We start from the raw sequence: 22,658 nt of genomic DNA on the forward strand, positions 1-22,658 counted from the left end.
ACCTATCCCCACAAGTGGGGATCAGCCCAAATAGCAAAGAGAAATTAAAAATGCATGCCATGAAAGAGTTTGGGTCTTAGGTGGTTAAACAGAATAACATGAAAGATATGTACCCTATGTATGAAAAGATTGTTTTTTTTTAATTAAAAATTTTGTGATCATTTTATCAGGCCTTTCTCATAAGTTCCACATGTTTGCAGGAGTGAGGAGCTGCAAAACTTCCTCATAAGTATCAGTCAGCAGTGCTGCTACCTGACAGAGACCATTCAAGACGTCTTAAATCGATTCCCTCGCCAACCCGCTCAGGTGCAGCTCATACCCTCTTTACCTGTCCAGTTATTAGGATTTTACCAACCACGAGATAAACAACTATGACTGGCCAAATTCTGTGTCTATTAAAAATGTCATAAATAAAATGTATAACAGATCTAATGGAAAATGTGTTTGCCAGCTAAAAGTTTTCAATTCACTATTTTTTGCACATGACTTCCTTTTATCTCGTCTTTCATCCCACTACATTTGTGACATAAAAATCATCACCATCTCTCTCTGCCTCTGAGAAGTTGGTTTTCTCCCTGGACCCAAAGAAGGAGGCTCAGACCATCTGCAACCAGCTAGTGGTCCAGACAAAAGATCTCCAAAAGGAAGTCACCTGCCTCCGCAATCTGCTTTGCCAGGTTGACGCACACACACGCACACACATGCATGTACATTTTGACATTATTTATCTTATAAATCACTGAAATGATAAAAATTAAAAAATCTATACACAGTATATTTGTTTTTGAGGCAGTGGTAATTTTGGCCTCCACACAGCTATAACAACATTGGAGAAATAAATTGTTGTATTATATGGTTGTATTATTGTGGAGTACTACAATATATTACAATACAAAGTGGCTGTTGTTGTGGTTTGGTGCTATGTAAGTACAATAAAATGACATTTGTTGTTGATTGTAACAGTAAATACAAAATGTGTCAATGCACTGGTAACAAGATAAAAGTATGAATAAGAGTAAAATCTGTCAGACCTGACACTAATACTGATATATATGTGATTAAATTGAAAGCACATCCAAGTCAATTTAAATTGCTTTCATACAGTGCTCACTGTTACTCTTTGCACTACTGAGGATTAAAAGCAGTTTGGAAAAGCCATAGTTACATGTTGTGTTATATGTATTCTGGCGAGCTCGAACAGGTATGTGCAGGAGTGTTTACATATGTGCACCTGACTCTATGTGCATGTGTGTGCGTGTGTGTGCGTGTTTGCATTTGTATTCCAAGAGGAGAGAGTTGTTCCTGACAGAGCAGAATCCTCACAGCCCATAAGTCAGAGCTGCTGTGACATCGACCTGTCAGCATGCAGACGATGAGGTGGAGGGAAGGCAAGGGTGGGGGCAGAGGGAAGCAAGGAAAGGATTCGGGTTGGTGGGGTGAGGGAGTTTAAAAAGGGAGAAAAGAGCACACTGTAGAGGTGTGGGCATGTTGTAAGAAAAGGAGGTGGGATAGTAGTAGGTGCAGAACTGGCTTACTAAAAGGTGCCAGTATACCCCACTTAAAAGCTTTAGCAAGTTTTACAGTGGCAGGAGGAAGGCTTCATTTCTCGACAATTTATTTTTCACCTAGAAGCATTGTGTTGCAATTCAGACCTTGAGGCCTGTGAAGTTAAGTACACTCATGTCAAACTCCAGCCATTTGCACATTGCCTGCATATCAGTTTAGAGTCTTATTATATTTGGGACCCTGTAATTTAGTTGTGGTCTTCAGGGCGACATGATTCAGTGTACATGCTAAACTAGACAGGCACAGCTACACTGTATTTGGTAGCAGAAATATAACGTTGATGCTGAAGGTGGAGGGAGGTGTATGCTTTTATGGTGAGAAAAGAGAGGCCTGTGTATCTTGCTGTTTAAAACACATAGCAACAGAGATATGGAAACATGTGCGTGGAACCTTTAGGAAACTACTGAACTGAAAAGAGGTATGAAGCTACATTTAAAAAAAATATTTCTGTGTGCCAAATCTCATAGTGATGGAAAGTTTGATCATAGCAGAGAAACTGATGAGTTGGGCTTTTTGAAATACAACAAAAGTAATTTGAAATTTGTTTTTTGTTTGTTTGTTTTTATATGTATCAAATGTTACACCAGAACATACTACACTAGACTTTATGCCACATGTAAAATACATGATCACAAAGACACTGCATAAGATTCCTTGGGCCACTCACCCTGAACCTGCATTCAGAGGTCATTTTTTCTGAAAATCGTGTTAATCGTGATAGTTTAAAATCATTTATCAAACTGTATTTTTTAAAAAGTACAAAAATTAAAATTACCTTAACATAAACTTTAGTGTTGTAACATTACCACAAACAGACTGTGCTCCTCTGTTTAAAGAAAAGTAATTATGATGTAAATGAGTGGAAAAAACGGCATATACCTCCTGTTAGAATACCATCCTCCGTCACTTACCAGAAGCACTTCCTTCTTGGTCAAACCACAGGTTCCTAAGTCATAATTTCTGGTATTAAACAGAATTTAAGCCCTTTGTATCCTCCAACCTTCTCACATGACTGGGATTTAGTGTGACAGTGTCACCCTGTAGCTTGAAAAATCAGAGGCAGCATAATTCCTCTGTGACTTGACTTTAACTGATGAATCCCTGAGGATTTGGCACAGGAAGTTTTGGTGACTCAGGTCTGAGTCATGCTGTGGTGGTGAGATGGGACCAGACATGCTCTCACTCACACATCGAGCTGGTCTCAATTTGATTCCCACCCAACAGTGACTGAGCAGCTGTTTCCCACCCATTCAAGCCTTCCACTGGTCTGACTAGTGCAACTGCTATAATCCGGACTGGATTAGATTAAACTGACCTGTGACCCTTGTACTTCCTGCATTAGTTCAGATTGGCCTTACCTCAGGGTCTGATGTGTGTTTTTATGTTTACATTCGTATTTGTGTGTGTGTCCCATGTTAATCTGACTTTGTTGTCCTCTCTTTAGATGGAAGAATTCAAAGATTCCTGTCAGCCTCCTCAGCCTGGTTTCCATAACAACAGGAGGATGTGGTCTCTGACCACCAGATTTGCTCTGAGCACTCTCGGAGTCACCTTCCTCGTACTGCTCTACAAAGCTTCCAGTGGCAAGGTTTCCCTACAGTGCAGGGATACTTTTTGATCGCCTCACAGATTTGTGAGGTCTTTTGTGTTTGTTGACTGTAGCTAAAAAGTTGGATAAGTATTGTGTTTATATGTGTTACGGGTGTTTGACAGGCATTCAGTTTTAATTTTGCTACAGTGGGTTTTTTCCCCAGTTTGTTTTGACTTGTCACTGAGTTTAATTCTTATTCTTTTTAAGTTATTTTATATTTTAATGGTTTGAACAATTAAAGTTTTTCTTTTGAGAGTACGTTTCTTGTATGCTCGATTTAAGGTTGAAATCGGGATGCTTTCTATATTGGTGCCTGCCAGATGTTGAGTATAGAGTCTTGGCCATCACCATCAGTGTTTTGAAACTAAAGACAAGCAAGTGGTGTATCTGATTGGGAAACCAAGGACACTGCACTTTCAACTTGTGGTGACATGCATGTCTATTTGTTTTCCATTTTCAACTAAAAGTGACAATAAACTTAAAGTGACAGACTGAGACCATAAATTCATCAGGAAAGTGTTTGTTGAAGTTACAAGTTTTTGGGGTAGTGGGCTCATTTTTTTCACAGGGCTTCTTTTTGCACCCTGCTGATCATCTTAAAGACTACAGGTGTAAGGCTTTGCAAAGTCGCTGTCCTTAGACCGACTGCTTGATCCTTTGTAATATACAGTCTATAAGAAAACCTAGAGGCATGTGGAAATGTGAAGCCTGCTCTCCCAAATATACAGAAGGATGCAATGCCAAGTTTCTCCGAGTAGTTTATCAGAGGTTTTTTTTTTGTTGCACTAGGTTATTTTGTAAGAGGAAATCATCACATTTATAGGAGCCATAGGTGAATTTTCTAACAATAGAAGGGGGCAGAGTGCTTTTTCTTCTTGCTGGTAGCTAAACTGAGTCTGGCAAACAAACCATAGGTGTGAAAGTGATATCAGTTTTCTCCCTAAATCGCAGAAAGAAATCCAATGTTAATGACCAGATTTAGCTTTTGCTGGTTGAATATTTTCAAATGTCCAGCTGATACGTTTAAAAATCACAAACTCTTCAAAGTCCTTATTGTCTGATTTTGTGCCATTTCCTTTTCAGTGTTCACAAACTTTATTGTGCGCAAGTATTATCAAAAATACCTTTCTGTCCGTAAAACATGCAATGAAACTGTGACCTTAATGCGATTTGGTAAGGAAGTGAACAAATTACTCCCATAAAATTGGATTTATATCACAGGCTTATTACAACTACCGCTGCTGCAAAAATAAAGTTGTGTTCAAAGTCCTGATGAGAGCAGTGAGAACGCTCTAAATCTTCTTGTTGTTTTATGGGTTTCTTCCACGGGGATCATGGGAACAATCCAATTTGCCCATTAATCTCATCTGGTCAAAGTCTCCAGACCTCCAGATACACCCCGGGCTAGATCAAAGATGGAGGAAACGCTGTGTGACAGTGGTACAGACTTCACCGGGACACATCAAAAAGACTGACATGGATAATCCAATTGAAATGGACACATCACCTTTAGGTGCTGCTCTGGGAGAATCGGTGCCCAGTTTTTTCCTCCTTTTTTAAGCCATCATTCCTGAGTTATTAGAGTGATAGTTTGTATGAGGCTGTAAAAATAGCAGTGCGTCATGCGTGAGGAATCTGAGATATTATTCACCTGTGTGGGATATGGCTATGGCAATGGGCGCTCAACATAAACAAAACACTAGTTTGATTTATTTTCTTAAAGGGTCTTTATGCTTATCAATTACACCGCTACACCATATGCCAGAGTTTTTCTCTGTTGAGCTCTACGGAGTCCTGTGAGAAAAACATTTAAAAATCATAATGTTTATCTTTTGTGCGTAAAAGGTTTTTTTGGGTTTTTTTGTAGCCTGTTTTTTTTGGACTGGCACATCAACTCCATTCATCATCCTGTCCCCCGATTTTGAATCTAAGCGGGTTTGGGCATTTTTCCTGTGGTGTCTGACATTGGTTAAGCGTGGAGTGTGAATCCTCCCACAGCTAGCTCCTTCTCTGCGCGCGTCTCATCGGTGCGATTTGAATGAAGAGCCCATCAACTTGGACCACATCTCAGAGGTGCGGAGCTCCGGTCTGGACACGGGCCAAACCCGTCTGATGTCAAACCAGCCTGAACAGATACTCTCAGACATCTCGTTTCTTCACCTCATTCCTGAGACGGGACTCTGCCCACTCCTTGTGTAAAGCAATCTGAACCTGATAGCACAGCATCCGCGTATCTCCCCTGAGAATCTGCTCTGGACTATTAAGACAGTCGCTCTTAACCTTTTCTTCAGAAGCGCTTTGCCACTGTGCAGAATCCCAGCCAGCCATGACTTTTACGAGCAAACCGTCTGTCCTCCGACTGTCTTGTAATACATTTTTAAAGCGAGTTTAACTCGGCGATTCAACTTTCAGCTTCTGTTTTATTAATTTTTTCCTGTCATCTGTGGAAATGCTCCGTCCAGACCCATAAAGAAACAGAGTTTGGTTAATATGCACTTATTGCCAAGCGGAATATGTTTTTATTTATCTGTAGCAATCTGCTGGCTCACAGCTGAGATCGATGCGTCCTGGTGGTAAGTATTATTATTATTATTTAACATTTACATATTTGTTTAAATGAACGCTAGTGTAAGACTTTGTGCACGTGGGTTATGTGCTATTATAATAATCTTTCAAATGTGTTGTCTTATTCTGTCATCGGTAAATTATTGGTTTAAAAAAACAGTTCCATATGCACCCTTTTATCTTAACAAAAATGTTCCCACAGTGAGTGACTAAATTCCCCCCATGGCTTGCATAATTATTTTTGCAGCTTGTTGAATATTTGGACAGATTAGTTTCCAGGCTGAAGTCATTTGATATAATTTAATTTCTCTTTATTTGCTATCCTTCTCTTGAATCTCTAATTAATATTTGCAAAGCTCCTGTTTCCAAATTCCTTACTTCGTACCCTGTGATACTGAGATGGTATTTGAAGAGATAATTCCTTTTTTGTTGCTGCTGCTTTGTGTCTTTAATCTTCAGTGCAGCCCATCAGTCTTTCATCATCTTGTTCTGCAGGTAAAAGGGAGTGTGGACTTGTTAGGAGTGATTCCAACAGATACCTCTGAAGAATACACCCTCTAGCATTCTTATTTTATGCATTAATATAAAGTAAAGGTCTTCAATTACCTTACAAAGCTTTAAAATATCCACAGCTGCCTTTACACACGTTGGGTTACATACAAAATTATTCGATTTTATCCTTTACTAAAGTGATCCAGAAACATCCCTGCAAGTACTCATCTGTCTTGACATTTACCCTCCCACTCTACAGGTACATGGGCACCCTGGGCTCCCAGGTGATGTGCGACAACATCCCTGGACTGGTGAATAAGCAGCGCCAGCTGTGCCGCCAGTACCCCAAAGTGATGCAGGCCATCGGGGCTGGGATGAAGGACTGGATCTCAGAGTGCCAGTACCAGTTCCGCAACCACCGCTGGAACTGCAACACCACAGCCAGGGACCACAATCTCTTTGGACGTCTGCTGCTACGCAGTGAGTTTCAGGAGTGTTAAAGCCAAAATACAGTAGGACCTTCATTCTACCTTAACATGAAAAAAGTAACATTTACATTTTTAAAAAAAAGTTTCGATATAAAGTTCAAAGAAGGTCCAGGGGTTCTGCCATGAAAATGAAGGTTACATGTTGATTAGACGGCTGAGAAATTAAAAATAAACTCACAGTTTAGTCTGTTTGGACCCACTTTAAAAAAAAGTCTTGTCTATTTCTCTTTGTGCTACTGAATCCATCAGGTGAAAGTTAAATAAAGCTGTGAACTAAATAGTTTATCCAATGTGGATAAAAGCATAATGTTGGTCACAGATGTGATTTTTTTGAATAATTAGTGTGAATGCTTGAAAAGCATTCACAGTATTGTTCTTCTAATCTTTATTATTCCGTTTTATCTATTCCGTACGTTTTTTGTACTCCTACTCCTTCAAAACCGTTCAACTTAGAAAAACCATTCAAACACCATTAGATTCCTCATCTTTTGGACATGACTGCTTCTATTTTTCTCATTTTTAACATTTATATTTTTAATTTTATTCAACTTTATTCAACAAAAATTTCCCATGTATTTCAATGGGGAGACCCTTCAAATTCTCATTCAACTTACTCATTTTTAAACTCTTACTACTTCAACATACGTTCACATAGAGCCACCATTCAAACTTTAAAACGAAGACAAGACATTCAACTATTCAACTTGTATTTATCTTTTCAATATCTATTATACTTTTTCTTCAGTTCCAGTTTAAGTTTCATGATGTTTTTTCACCCGTTTCAGAGTTTATAATGGGTGTGTATGGGACGGAATGTTGGGGCTAGAGTGAGGCAGCTCAACTGCTAGAGTGAGAGGAGCAAAAAAATTAATATTAAAATCTTTTTTAAAACTGCTGCTGTGTCCGCAGCGTTTGCTCTACAGGTATGATTTTACCCTCAAAACGTAGCCATCGCTGTCCTCTTTCATCCAATGTGTTTACTATTGTCCTAGGTGTTATGGTTCTTTCATAAATGTCACCAATGCACAGCCTCCTCCCTCCAACTCTTCCATAGACTCTAATGTTAAAATGGCTCAGAAGGTTCGTTTGAAAATCAGAAGAGCATGGTGTCTTTCCACTGTCACCACGTCCATATAATAAACTCCACAGACATGAAAACTGAGAATTTGGTAGACTAGAAGCTGCTGTCGCTCACGGTGAAAGAATTTCGTCAATACGAGTTTTACTTTTCATTTGGGAACGATTTGTTTCGGCCTGACTTTTCTGTTCATTTTAAGGAGGAAAAGTGAGGTGCATGTCTGTGTCGTGTGTATGGAGCCATTGGGTGCAGTCACTATAGCAACCAGGCTCACACCTGCCTGCTTAACGAGCTCTCTCTCTCTCTCTCTCTCTCTGCCAAGATTCATCTTAAACACTTCTCTTTCAACTGCTGCTGTGTCCACAGTGTTAAAGCCATCATTTTACCCTCAAAGTGTCGCCATCGTTGTTCTCTTTCCAACACCGTGTCTGTCAAAGCTCACACTTTTAAAATTTTTAAACTGTGTGGATCCAAGCGGAGGGATCACATTTTAGTCATTCAGTGATTCAAAGAATATGACCTTTTAATATTCTTTCAGATGTTTTCTGACTCTAAATTTTCTTTTCTCATTTCTTAGGTTTTTCTAATTTACAATTAAAACATTTTCAGCTTTTTTCCAACTTCTTCTTCTGTGTAACCTTCAGCTTTTAGCAGTTCAGCACCTTTGTTTTCAGGTTAAATTCGGGTTTTTTTTTTATCTCATTCAAGATTTTTAAATTAAATTCAACATTTTATTCATTTCAGTGCATACATTCAGATTCAAGCATTCACACTGCAGTTTCTTCAGAAAATGCACTTTCTAGTTATTTCTTCTTTTTAAAAATATGATTATCTTCTTACTATATATATATATATATATATATATATATATATATATATATGCTCATCCTTATATTAATCATTATAAGATACAGTGAAGAGGGTACAGAGAGTTTTTATAGAGTATCAGTCTGACGGGCTGTCTTTCCCGTAATCGCTGCATAGGTAAGAACACTGAAGCAGAGTGCCTGCTATAGCACATGCAGGCTTACATTACCAGGTCTGCTGGCACTCCCTGAAGATGAATCGCTGCATGATCGTGTGTTACATCGAAAACATGTTTGACATATGTCTTTAAATTAAAGTGACAAATCTGCACAAACAAAAGTTTTTAGAGTGTCGGGCAGATTTACTGCCACTCAGAAGATTTCTGGAAAACTGATAGTTGCTCTGCAGACATGCTCCTTTTTGTCGACAGAGGTGGATTGCATTCCACACCTCGTCTCACTTTACAATCGTGCATTTCTCACGTCACTGCAGCCAACTGGTTTCTCCCTCATTTTCTTGTGTTGGGTTGCTATCGTGTTACTCAGTATTTTGTTTAAGGCCGGTGGACAAATGTCCTACTAAAACAATTTGCCATGGCTGGAGAAATGTATCCGTAATAATTCTGATATAATAATTCAAATAATTTATTCAACAAAAATGTCACCCAGTAACTGATGAGAGAGAAACTCCAGCTTTTATCTCATTTGATTGGAATTTTAATTGTTAGGTGTGTGGTTTTTTTATTTATTTATTTAGTATACAAGATTAATCAGTAATAACTAATTAACTTGTTACAGTGTTATGCAGATTTCAGTGTCTGTAGAGTCAGTGACTTCATGACTGATTTGGTGTCATCACAGTGTTTTGGTGTCCCTTCGATTCCCTTGGGCTGCTGTCTGAGCAGAGCTAATTACTCTCCGCTCAGCTCGTTCAAATGACAAACTGCAGAAATTTTAGACTTTTTTGAAATAGAAGTAATCCCACCACTTTCAAGAGCTACTTCAGTTTATTAGCACTGTTTATCCTCTCTGGTGATTTGCTGGAGAAGACACTTGATTTATTGAGAGTTTCAGAAATCCAGAGAGGACACAGGCAGTTTTTCCTCTTCATGTATTTCTGGTGAGAGTGGTGGGTGTGGGGAGTATTACAAATGACTCTTCCAAAGCAATAAAGTGTGAACAGCGTCGGAAACCAAGCGGTGAGTATCAGTAAGCTGCCTGTCACTGTTTGTTACAGATTGGAGTCTGAACAAAAGCGTCCCGTCCAATTTGTCATGTGATGGCAAATCTCAGCAGCTAAAATCAGTCTGTACCTCCAACGAGGGCAAGCTGAAACATCTTCTTTCTTGTTTTTTTTTAAATATATTGCCTGTGGAGGATCATCAGGACCTGGCGACCTGATGTTCCTCTCCCATGCCCCGAGATTTAACCTGTGATGCGGATCCTACGACTTAGTTTTATGTCTGGGCCTCTAATCAGCCATGTGGTATTTGGACCTCCCAGCCAGGCGCCGGCCATGTCACACAGCATTATCATGGCACACTGAGGCCCCGTCTGAAGCGCCTTCTTGTCAGTGTCAGTAGGCTAATTTCAAACAATTACACAGGAGCTCTCCCTCCCTGTTGTCGTGTTCTCTCAGCGTCCTCCTTATTAACTTTGTTAGGCACGCTCAACTTATCTGCTGGACCCAGACACCCACATACTGATATCACAGTGTGTGCTTGGCAGAGCTGGGAGCTTCTTCTTTTTTTCTAGTGCTACTGTGATACTTGAGTTTCATTAGTCTTACTGACTTTGTTTTAACACATTTAACGTATTTAGAGGAATCCCTTATAGGTTAAATTAATTAGAATTTTCATAAGTGAATGAATTAATTCATTGCCATCAATGATATAATATAAAATATGATAACATATCTAACATTGTGTTGTTAACCCACACAGGCAGAAAAGGAGCTTGAAACAATGTCAAGAATGCTTTTTTAAAAATGTAATTTATCAGATGAAAACATCAAGTTTGCTTCTTTACATTACATTTTTTAATAGGGGGGGAAATAAATTGTCTTTATTTTAACAGCTGTGTACCTGAATGCTGTTTCCTATATTTATTTCTCTTACGTAGCAGAAATGTACTATCTTAGATGGAGCTTGAAGGCTGTTTTTAAATATTTATTTGAAGTGCACACTGATGGCTCTAAATGATTATACATTTTAAGTGGCTTGTTCTTGTAAAAATAGGCTTTCATATATTTAGTTTGGCCCTGATTTCTGTCTGCAGGTGTTCCTCTCAGCTGTGATGCTGAGATCATCCTGCATTTAATTCAGCAGGTGAAAAGTGTTTCTTTTGACTTTGAGGTAAAAGCATCAGGGTTGACCTCTTAACATTTAGGAAACTTAAGCTTATGGATGTGATCAGTAGTTGCAGTTCTAAACACGTCACAAGTCCTTCTTTTGTGAGAATCACTGTGAGAGCATTCATGTGGGGCGATCGTGGCTTAACAGTTGGCAGTTTGTCTTTTAATTGGAAGGTTGCCGGTTCGAGCCCCGGCTCGGACAGTCTCGTCGTTGTGTCCTTGGGCAAGACACTTCACCCATTGTCTACTGGTAGTGGTCAGAGGGCCCGGTGGCGCCAGTGTCCGGCAGCCTCGCCTCTGTCAGTGCGCCCCAGGGTGGCTGTGGCTACAATGTAGCTTGCCATCACCAGTGTGTGAATGTGTGTGTGAATGACTGAATGTAGTGTAAAGCACTTTGGGGTCCTTAGGGACTAAGTAAAGCGCTATACAAATACAGGCCATTTACCATGTGTGTTACAAGTCCTTGGCAGGGGTTAGATGCAACACACACCCTTTCCCCACCTGAGCCTTTGATCCTGCTCGGATCTTTCATCAGATACATGCAGAAGGAGATAAGAGCTCCTTATCAGGGCACTGCTGGTAAATGTTAGCTGTTTATCCATCTTGGAGATGACGTATTTTTTTCATGCTTTGAATAAAAGCCTATAGCAGACAGCAACAGACACGGGTGTATATATCGTACCGTATATGCAGTAGGCGGCTGACTGATCCACTCTCAACAATGGGGAAAAATAACAATTCTCAATTATAAATGATGTTACTGAATGCATTTGTGGCAGATGTGTAAATGTCAATCGTTTTAGGGGCTAAAAAATAAAAAAATAAAGCTGATGCAGAAGTGTCAAAAATGCAGTCTGAGGATTCCCCACAGACTGTAATATGAAAATTCTGAGATTTAAAGAGTAAAAATATTTACAGCCCAGTGCAAAAAAAGGAAATTTAATTAAAGATATGCAGAGAAATTTTTAAAATAAACTCAACTCTTCAAATTGTATTGAGAATAAAGGGCATTTCTAGTATTACTCATCTTTGACAGGTGTTTACTTGTTTGTGCTGAGCATTTGATTATATTAAAGGAAACTAAGGACAATTTCATTTTCACCAATCAGTAAATTTTATTTTACAGTAAGCCTGTTTTTCCACTAGCCAATATTGGCGTCTTATTTGCTATTACAGTGAATTACAGCTGTACCTTGCTAAACTAGCTAGTTTACCAGCACTAGTGTTAACTGACAAATGAGAGACTCCCACAAATAGCTGAAATCAACAAGGTTTTTGGCTCCTGTTTACCGGTATTTGGGTAAAAACTGAGTAATTAAACTTTTTTTTTTTTTTGCATAATAAAAAAATAATTCTCTCTGTGAAGGTAGCCGTGAGGTGGCCTTTGTCTACGCTATCTCCTCAGCTGGAGTGGTTTACACACTGGCCCAAGCCTGCAGCCAAGGTGAGTTGGATTCTTGCTCCTGTGATCCCACCAAGAAGGGCTCATCACAGGATGCCAAAGGCTCCTTCAACTGGGGAGGCTGTAGTGACCATGTGGAGCATGCCATACGCTTCAGCCAAGCCTTCGTGGATGCCAAGGAGAGGAAGGAGAGGGATGCCCGTGCACTCATGAACCTGCACAACAACAGAGCTGGCAGGAAGGTGAGGAAGCACTGAATGGATAACTGACTTTAAAGTCCTTCAGTTTTGCCAGAGACACTAAAATTACATAACTTTTACATTTTCATCCAACATTTTAAGAATCTCAGAAATAGAAACACATTGATAAAACGCTGAAAATGAATTTGACTGTTTTTAGATCTACATAACATCATTACATTTGTATCTTGGGCTTTAAAATCTTAAATTAGTACCATTCACTCACCAGTTCTACTAAATCTGTTTACTGTTGTGCTCCTCAGGCTGTGAAGCGCTTCATGACACTGGAGTGTAAATGTCATGGTGTCAGTGGGTCATGCAGCATCAGGACCTGCTGGTTGGCCATGGCTGACTTCCGCCGCACAGGTGACCATCTACGGAAAAGGTACAACGGTGCCGTGCAGGTTGCAGTGAATCAGTATGGCACAGGCTTTACGGCCGCTCACACACACTTCAAACGTCCCAGCAAGAATGACCTCGTCTACTTGGAGGACTCACCAGACTACTGCATACGGGACCACGAGTCAGGTAAACACTGACCTTTACCATTTGGATCTGTTGGATCCCAGTAAGCAGTGAGTGGAAAACGTACCTGTCAAAGACACATAAACATCCAGTTCAGACCATTTAGAGGTTTGTTTAATCACTTCCAAATTACATGCTGAAAAATGTTGATTTGTAATCTGGTCAAACAAGCCTAAATGCTCTAATTTACTCAATTTAATAAACCAGAGTAAATACTCTGGAACTTAAGTGCATCACTTGAACAGCACAGCTGGTTGGTATCCTTAAAAGAGGAGGTGGTGTGAACAGATTTTCATATGCTTGATTTCAAGAAGCTGATTGAACTGCATCTCTAAAACACTTCCACTTTGCTGGCATCTCAAACATGTCCATCTTCTACTTTTACTGTCACCATTGTGTACCAGAACGTGTTAAAGTGGGTTTTTTTGTTTTGTTTTGGGGTTTTTTCCCATGACTTTTCTGGGACCAAAGCACGCACACCTAACAAACCCACCTCCACCCGCACCTGTAGTCCCAGTGGACCACTGTTCACACCATCACACTGATCACACTGGATCGAATGGTGCATTTGATCCAGTTGGAAGTTAGAAATTTGAAAGCTGGCAATTCCAGCTTTCAGAATGCGTGAAACATGCGTTACTCACACTGCCAAGTCTAAACAGTCCACACTGGTGAGTGTGAAAAAGCACTCTTCTTTTGGCAGGCAACTTCTTGCCATGTCAGCAGTACCATACATGTACTGACAAAAACACACTTTGAGTCTTTCATACACAATATACAGCCGAGGACTGTTAAGCATCACGTGTTTCATAGACCCGCTGTCTGTGTCAAGCAGTCACTGGGATGTCAACCATTGGTTTCGAAATCTGCTTCAGTGTTAGGTTTTTGGCTACTGCCATGTTAACCGCTAACTCTAATTAGTACACTGAGTAACAGACTAGCAGTTTTCCATAATTGTAGTGTAACTTGCTACAACTGAAAACAGATTTCTTGGGTGGGCTGCACCGCACGGCAGACCTTATTATTTGTCAGATAATTCCATTACAAATACTCCAGAATGAGCCTCTTCACCGTGTTAGTGCTCCAAAGGCACAAACGGGCTGTAAACATGTTTATTTCTGTTGGTCATTTTAACACGGCGAGTCTATGAGCACGGATTACTTTTGGAGCCAGATTCAGAGGATCTTCTGTTTTTTGCAGTTTAGGAATATTTTTCAGCCACCGAGGCTGTTAGTGAATGTTTCAAAGTGCAAAAATGTTATTTTGCTGTCCTGTTTCTCAAAACTTCAAGGAAGCAAAAAATGTTTTTTCCTTTGCCGTTCAGATTTGAAGAAGCATCCACACTGAAAACTGATCTTTAACTTTAGATGACATAAAATGTAGTTGTGTTTCAGCAACTACGGTGGCTCTGGGTGTGTGTGTCATAAGCGTGTTCGTGTGAGGGCAATGTAAAGCTACAACAGCAGAGCAAGCGTGAGAAAGAAAATGTTTGCGTTTGAAAAGCTTATGAGAGAATGAAGATAAAGGCCATGAGAGAGTGTCTTGAGGTGGAGGTGAATGCCTGACAGGCGGCAGATGATCCGTGGCGATCGGGTGTCAGCCAGTTTAAGACCCATTACACACTTCTGTAGGCTGAAATCTTAGAGGACTACACATCATTATAAATCACCAGTGCATAAATCACACACACACACACACACACCTGAGGGCATGATTGGCCTGCAAAATGGGAGAGATTTCAGTGGCAGAGCACCAAACACACACATTTTAGAGGTGTGTGTGTGTGTGTGTGTGTGTGTGTGTGTGTGTGTGTGTGTGTGTGTGTGTGTGTGTGTGTGTGTGTGTGTGTGTGTGTGTGCCGAAACACTCCACCCAGACATAATTTCTTTCTTTTTTACAATTTAATCATTCATTGAGAAATTTAGAAGTGAGAGACTTCCTGGGAGGTAGGAGCAGTGAATATTCTCATGAGCAAAAACATAATTTTTTAATCTCACTAAATCGTGAAAGTTTTTTTTTCTGTTATTTTTGTTGTGTTATTTGTTTTGGGGTTTTTTTGCTTTCTGTTAGTGACTGATGTTAGCTGTAACTTTCACCACCATGTGGCACTGTTTTTGAATGAGTGCTGTTGTTTTATCCATTTCCTCAGAAAGCTTGGCCTTTGCTGCCGCTGTAAATACGAGAGTGTTTTTGTTAACTTGGGCGGCTGAATCTCTCCACTATTGGTGGACAAATTGGTGTTACACAAATGTCCAGCCGTGCTGTAGTGATTATTGTAAAACAGCTCAGTACATCTGTGTGCTGTATTTCAGCCCAGTGGTATTTTTGAAAGTTTTAAGCTTTTTAAGATTTTCACTCAATTCACATGAAACCACCCAACCTAGAAAAATAAAACAATAGTAATAAAAACAGTTTTGTGATGCTTTAGCACAGTGACATACCTATTCCATTATTATTTCTGACTAATGGGATCTGCCATTACAGATTTTTGCAGATTCCAAAGAACTATAATTGACAGCATATACTAAGAAAAATGAACTTTTATCATAAAATATAATTTCCGCCCTCAGAGAAATAATTAAACTGCTGTACATCACATGATCGTCTCTCTTAAATAACTGAAAATAAAGAATAATGAGTTTTACCACAGCAAACAAAAGCAGGTGCAGCAGATTTAGAGAATAAAACAAATGCAAGTGGATGGATGTGACAAACATCTTATTTAAATACATATATGCACAAAATGTTATGAATAAATTATTATTGCATTCTGTCAGTACTTTATATGAACCTGTTATCACTGAAAATCATTCAGAAACTGCTGTCGGATCGCACAGTTTTTGGCTGGTGGGAATTCAGAGAACATGGCACATGTGCGGTTAATTTCTCTCCAGTAGCATACAACACAATAATAACTGCAGCTCATTAACAGCTGTGCAGTCTATCAAGTTTTAAGTTCAGTTTTGGCTTCACAGCTGTTAATAGTACAAGGTAACTGAGTTTCGTATCTCAGTGATGCTTTTGATTTATGTCTGCCTCTCTCTAACAGATCAAACTCACCCTCGGCTGGGCTGTGATAGTTTTTGTTCACAAGAAGTAAAAAATGAAAACTATGAAGTTGTTCTTCAGAAGATTAGATTTCCTATTGATGCTTATGTGAAACACACAAAAACCTTAGATGGTCTGTAGAACTGTAGATCCTCTGACTGTGCACAGGATCTTCTAGGAATGGTGATTCTGTTTTCCAGAGAATTGATGGGTCAGTGGTTTTGAACATGTTGATATCTTCTCTCAAATATAAGATACTCTTATTAGATCTGTAGTAAAAGTTACAGTGGCAGGGTACTCAAACAAGGCATGAACCACTTTCCTGACACTGAAAACTCAGGTTTAAATCTGAAGTTACTGCACTAAGCACCTAATCCTGCTTTGTCTAAAGCCCCCTGGAGGTCTTATGCCCTGCTTTTGGGAACAAGTTGAGGCATTACAGCAGACATGGAAGTTTTATGGGATGTGTACATGTAAGCAGGGTGAGGTTACACGCACACACACACACACACACACACACACACACACACACACACACACACACACACACACACACACACACACACACACACACACACAGTGGGCCTCTCATGAGAGCGTAACATACGCCTTCTTTAAAGACCAACTCCCATGAGACAACCACAGACTTACAAACTCGCTCTCAATCATAACATGTACTGTATGTAGAGTCACCTGCTCCCTCTTTTTGGTTGCACAACCATGAAAAGTAATCAGCCTTTCTCCCAACACACACACACACAGACACACACACGTGCACGCGCTCTGAAAGACATGCAAACTCGCCTTCACTCATGGAAAGAAACAGACTAAATCTGTTCTCACACACAAACCACAAACAGGCTCGGGGCCCACAGAGATAGCGAGACGGCCCCTCTGTGCCTCTTTAAAGTGTGAAATCAATTTCCCTCAGCCCTGAGGCTCAGGTGCTAAACTCATCTCTCGGCGCCCCCTCATCTTAATTCAATAAGCAGACGCAGGGCGATCGAGGGCTGTGAGGAAGACTCTGGCCGTGATGTCACCCCTAGCAGTGCTGCATACTTTGGATGACGGGCGGGCACGCTGCCAGAGAGGGGAGGGCTTCGGGTCATGTCCAGACATATTACCTGGCGAGGGAATGGTGCAGAAGGAGCGTACACGCAGAGCGAAGCAGAATGTAAACACGAGCAAATTCCAGAACAATGTTTGAGATGGTACTTGAAGCCAATTTTTTCTAAATCTTTATTTATACAGGAGAAGTCAGCAGAACACACACATGCATTCTTTTTCAGTAACACTTGTGCTTTACAGTCAGACAGTAACAGTCACACCTGCCCAGCAGAGCAGCAGTCCTCTGCTGGCTGAACATCTGCAGCTCAACAGCACTAAAGTTCAGATGTTTCACAGCAGCTTTATCAAGATGTTGAAGTGAAAAGGCTGTGAGATTAAAAGCAACGAACGACTGCAGCGTTATCGGTTACACCAGAACTACTTTGATCATAAAAAGCTTTTTCTCAAGCCTCACATCAACAAAATCTAGATTGTGGAAACGATCTTTTTTTTTTTAAAACCACCAGTAAATGGATCAAACATAAACAATTTCAAAAACAAAAAAGTAAAGTAAATAAAGACTTAAATGCAAGCTGTTTGAACTAGCAAATATATGAGCACCATGTTCTTCAAGGACTTAGTCATCAGTTTGTTGTCACTCTGGCAGACGAGGGTCATCAGGACGATGTTACTGCCATGCAAAGGTGCACATCCCCTAATGGCTGTGACCTCTTTCAGCACATAGCTTATTGTTATAACAGTCTTTTCTACTGTAATATGATCCATCAGGTGCATGTGTATAAATAACCAGTCCAAGATATCTAATATCCCCAGGTTCAGCTCCTGCCAGGACATGGCTCATTCCATATAAAATCAGTCAAATCTGAAAAGATTCATTCATGACTCTCTCAGAATATGCTCTTCATTCTGCTAATAATTAGAATAATCGACACATTTGAAGAAGTCACACAATATTTTAGCCTCTGTCCTGTAGACCTCTGTCAACCTGCATAGGGCTGGGTTGAAATTTGGTACTTTTTCCACTTGATTTTTTCCAGCTTTTTTGATTTTTTTTAATATTCTCAAGTAGTGTGTCTTTTGTGCTGTCTCCATCCCTTTTAGTTTATTCAAAGGGGGGGACAGGTGGGGGGCAGGCAGTGATTTTCCATGGAATGACCTACGTGTCCAAGACGACTCAACTAAGAGGCATCTGGGAGGCATCGTGGTCAGATGGCTAAACAACCTCATCGGGCTCCTTTCGATGCTTCGACGCTGAGGAGCAGCAGCTTCACTCAGTCTCTCCTGAATGACAGTCGTTCAACTCATAAAATGAAGAAAAGATGTGAATGAGAATTCAGAAGGAAAGGCTGATTGCACTTTCACTAATGTGTGTAATTATGCAACAAGATATTGAACAGAATTGTAGAGAAGAGTTGTAAACTGCACATATCTGACAGATATATGGATGCAGCTTCTTCTTGGTAAAGTTTGGGGGGAAGAAAGGCAAAAAACAATATTGTTACACAGAAACATAAATATCTCAGTCAAAAAGAGAGATGAAGTCTTTCTCTCAATACAATACTCAATACTCCCGAACTCCGCAAATCCTAAATGATGTTATTTGGATATTTTGAATAGCATTACCAGCTCTGTGATGACTCATTAAAAAGTCGATATTTTATAAAAGCCAGGCCGTGAGAACCTTGTTACAATTTAGCGCTCTGAAGGCTTCCTGGACGTCTGCTGAGCATGAAATCAAAAACCGTGAAAGAGTATGACTTCAGCGCAGATTGTGTCACAAAAGCGTCCATTCCCATGTGTTTTATTTTGGCTGAAATCATAGGGATGATCCTTTCCCACACCCGGCGCATCTGTGTTTGTTGTGCTGCTATCAAAGAGAAGTTATCTGGAGATCTAGACACTATAACCCAAACGCTCTGCTCACAGCGGTTAGATAGAAACGTGTGAGATTCTGTTGGGCTTGATCATCCAAAGCAGACTGAAAACACTCCTGTTGCTCATGTTTAACATCAGTGGATCAAAGCTGCTGAAACTGCTAAATAAAAGTCCCTCTAAAAACTCCTGTGGATGGTTTTGAGTCGAATCTGCAGGCCTACACAGCTTCATCATAAATTGAGCTCCAGCTATTCCTTCTGCATACAAAGCTCGGGTACGCTAACTGTGTTTGTGGCGACGTAAAGTGTGTGTGTGGGTAACCGGAGTTGGGATTCAGGAGAAAGTGAGTGTGTACAGTATCTGTGTGTGTGTGTGTGGGTGATGGATGTCTCCTGTAAAATGAACAGCTGATGAAGTGTGGGAGTGCAGGCTGATGGCTCCTATCATCAATCTCTCATCTCACTTTCGTTCATCTTACTTATCCCCCCCCCAATCTCATCTTCACCGTACTGGCATTATACTCTGCTCCTATTGGCTTCTAAAAACTAATAGAACCGTTCTAATTGGCCAAATTGTGGCTCAACTGCTGCCAAGTCACATTCCACGATGCTATAGTCCATTTTTTAAGCATCAGTACCAATACCTTCATGAACACTTTTCCTTTATTCCTTTAGGACGTCCCAGTTATTTCCCAGCAGGGTTGTCACTTCTTAAACTAGAAATCACAGGCAGTGTAGGTGTTAAACTGTTCCATCAGTAAATCTCCTTTTGGAAGGAAACTACTGAAACATGTTTTTGCTTTTAGTGAGTATAAATGTCATTCAGTGGAAAAACTGCAGTAGGAAGTGATCAGAAAGGCAGATCCTTCTACTGTAGTATGATAGATTAATATACTGGTGAGAAAAACACTTTTCAAGGTAAATACAGACTTTTCCTCATTTTTTTAAGAACCTTTAATTACGAAGTAGACTTAAACTTGGCATTTTACACTATGTAGCGATAAAGCAGAATAAAGTTTACATCTAATGATTATAATTTTGATTATGTCCATGTTTTTAGTTTCAGCGCTCGGGAGCAGCTCCTTGTCTTTCTCTTGACTTATAAGATCACATTTTGTGGTCAACTTGAAAGAAAGGCTGATGTGTAATATAGAAGTGAGGTCAGAGGTCAAATGTGACATTTTAAATCTTTATGCCATTCTTTCTATACGTTGACACAGCACACTTGTAAGAATCATAGTTTCTACAGCTTTTTGTCAGTTTTCTACCAATAAATCATTGAGTTCACCTTGAAGACTTTGGTGGAAGTATTGTTAACATGTCCCCAGTCTACCTCCCCTAAAAAGTATCAGAGTTGTCAGAATTAATTTAAAACTTTTTTAGCTATCGTGTTTACAGACAGAGTGACATGCACACACTACGCATGCTGTCAGAACGTCCTGTCCGTCGAGGCGTGGACTCCGCTCTTGCCAGGTGGGGCCTCGATGTATCAGACTTGGGTGTCCGGATGAGACAGATGAGATCTGAGAAATTTGGAGGCTATGTCAACACCTCATACTCATTGTTGTGCTCCCCAAACCATTCCTGAAACACTGTTAAATGACCGAGGATGCATTATCCTGCTGAAAGAAGTCACAGCCATTAGGGGGGGGGATACCATCATCTGCAACCATGCTTAGGCAGGTGGTGTAAGACCCACATGGATGGGAGGACCCAAGGTTTTACAGCAGAACATAGCCCAGAGCGTCACACTGCCGCCACAAGCTTGCCTTCTTCCCATAGTGCATCCTGGTAGCAAGTGTTTCCCAGGTAAGTGACGCATATGGACCCGGCCATTCACATGATGCAAGAGAAAAACCTGAATCATCAGACCGGCAGCCCATCACCCTTTCTCTAGTTTGCCAAAGTTCCTTCCTTGGACCAGTTTTGGTAGATACTGACCACTGCAGACCAGGAACACCCCACCAGAGCCGCAGTTTTGGAGATGTTGTGACCCAGTCGTCTACCCATCACAATTTGACCCCAATACTTTTTCCTACCTCTAACACATTAGCTTGGAAGACAAAGTGTTTGCACTCTCTACTAAACTAGTGTTCAGTGTTTATGTTCCTTTGATACATTGTCTAGGTTTTGATTTTCCACTGTTAATAACTTATGTTCTCACCATTAGGGTGGGTCCCACAGATCAAAAACTCATTTTAAATTAATAGTCATACTGTGCTAAATTTATTCTCACTGACCGCGTCTCATTTGCTCTCTCTCCAGGGTCGATGGGGACAGGTGGGCGGGTCTGCAACCGGACATCCCGAGGTGTAGATGGCTGCGAAGTGATGTGCTGTGGCCGTGGCTACGACACGTCTCGCATCAGCCGCACAACCAAGTGCGAGTGCAAGTTCCAGTGGTGCTGTGCAGTCCACTGCCGTGACTGCCACCAGCAGGTCGACGTGCACACCTGTAAGGGCCAGACGTGACCTCGCCACCACTAAACTTGACTGACGCCTCATATCGGGCATCCAGAGTCCCCCCCGTTCCTCCTCAGCTCTACCTGATGTCTTGTTACGACAATCTAACTGATAATCTCGAGTCTGCCTTTAGTTCTGAGCCCTCTGAAGGTCTGTTAGGTTTTCAGACACTTTTTTCTTTTCCTCACCAAAAAAATTCACATCTTTTTCTTCTTTTGGATGCTACGTGGAAAGAACTTCCAGACTCAGAGACATTTAAAGCCTGACTGCTGAATGTCTGTAGCTGTTACTTTGAGAATGTATCAGTCAAATCATGCTTCAGATTCCTGCTGAACCAACACAAAAAAATACTATTGAGACTAACAGGCTAGCATTTGATCTGCTGGCTCCAGTTGTGATGGTTTGGAGATGAACTGTTGCTTAAACAGGCCCCAAGGACTGACCAAGTATATACTGAAATATAACTTAAATTATGTGTAATATCTTTTATAGTTTTGTTGAATCAACATGCATGGAGGTTTTTGGTCTGCTCCTGTGAAGCCTTCAACACCTCTAGTTTAACACATAGCAGCTCTCCACACAGTTTATCAGCTTGTTGTTTAGATTTGTTCTCGTGGCACCTTACACTTGTCAGCAAACCATTTACAACATAAAGTACGACCAGCGTTCTTTTCCCCTGCGTGCTTTCAGTGTAAGCTGTTGTCACGCCAGTCTCATTCAACATAGCGTATCACAAGCTTCTCTCTCGCTTTCTGTCTGCTCATTAGAGGCTTTCTGCTCCAGAGGTACCACCATATGCACAGAACATGGTCCTTCAGCTGTTTTCTCTCTCCATCATTAAATCTCCTTACTTAGTAGAAAACAGCAGCTGGAAAATGAGTGGACACTGTCATTTGACTCAGAAACAGTGCAAAATTAATGCGGGCAGGACCTACAGCAATTTCACTGATGTCCTACATTAGTGCCATCTTCTCCAAGTCTTTTAAAAAGGCTAGAAGTAAACCATAATGTTGATAACAGACATAGCATCTTACTGTATTTATGAGGAAAGTTTTACATTTATGACCTTATATTTTTAAGTATCTACAGGGATTCTGTTTG

The 22,658-nt window shown here is 40.5% G+C and overlaps 2 protein-coding genes across 2 annotated transcripts in view; both read left to right on the forward strand.

The window, feature by feature from the left end:
• asz1 (ankyrin repeat, SAM and basic leucine zipper domain containing 1) overlaps positions 1-3,415 on the forward strand; it is a 33,441-nt gene extending 30,026 nt beyond the window's left edge. The window contains exons 11-13 of the mRNA XM_026174720.2: positions 201-306; positions 564-677; positions 3,011-3,415. Coding sequence (XP_026030505.2) covers positions 201-306; positions 564-677; positions 3,011-3,184 — 394 coding nt within the window. The 3' untranslated portion in view covers positions 3,185-3,415. The remainder of the gene's footprint in view (positions 1-200; positions 307-563; positions 678-3,010) is intronic.
• A 1,778-nt stretch (positions 3,416-5,193) lies between these two features.
• Positions 5,194-22,419, forward strand: wnt2 (wingless-type MMTV integration site family member 2). The gene is made up of 5 exons (XM_026174717.2): positions 5,194-5,730; positions 6,474-6,694; positions 12,306-12,583; positions 12,844-13,108; positions 21,361-22,419. The coding sequence occupies exons 1-5, from the start codon at positions 5,648-5,650 to the stop codon at positions 21,564-21,566; spliced, it is 1,053 nt and encodes a 350-aa protein (XP_026030502.1). The 5' UTR covers positions 5,194-5,647; the 3' UTR covers positions 21,567-22,419.
• Positions 22,420-22,658: the final 239 nt, after the last annotated feature.

Source organism: Astatotilapia calliptera, chromosome 7, assembly GCF_964374335.1.
Source record: "Astatotilapia calliptera chromosome 7, fAstCal68.1, whole genome shotgun sequence".
NCBI classification, from domain to species: domain Eukaryota; kingdom Metazoa; phylum Chordata; class Actinopteri; order Cichliformes; family Cichlidae; genus Astatotilapia; species Astatotilapia calliptera.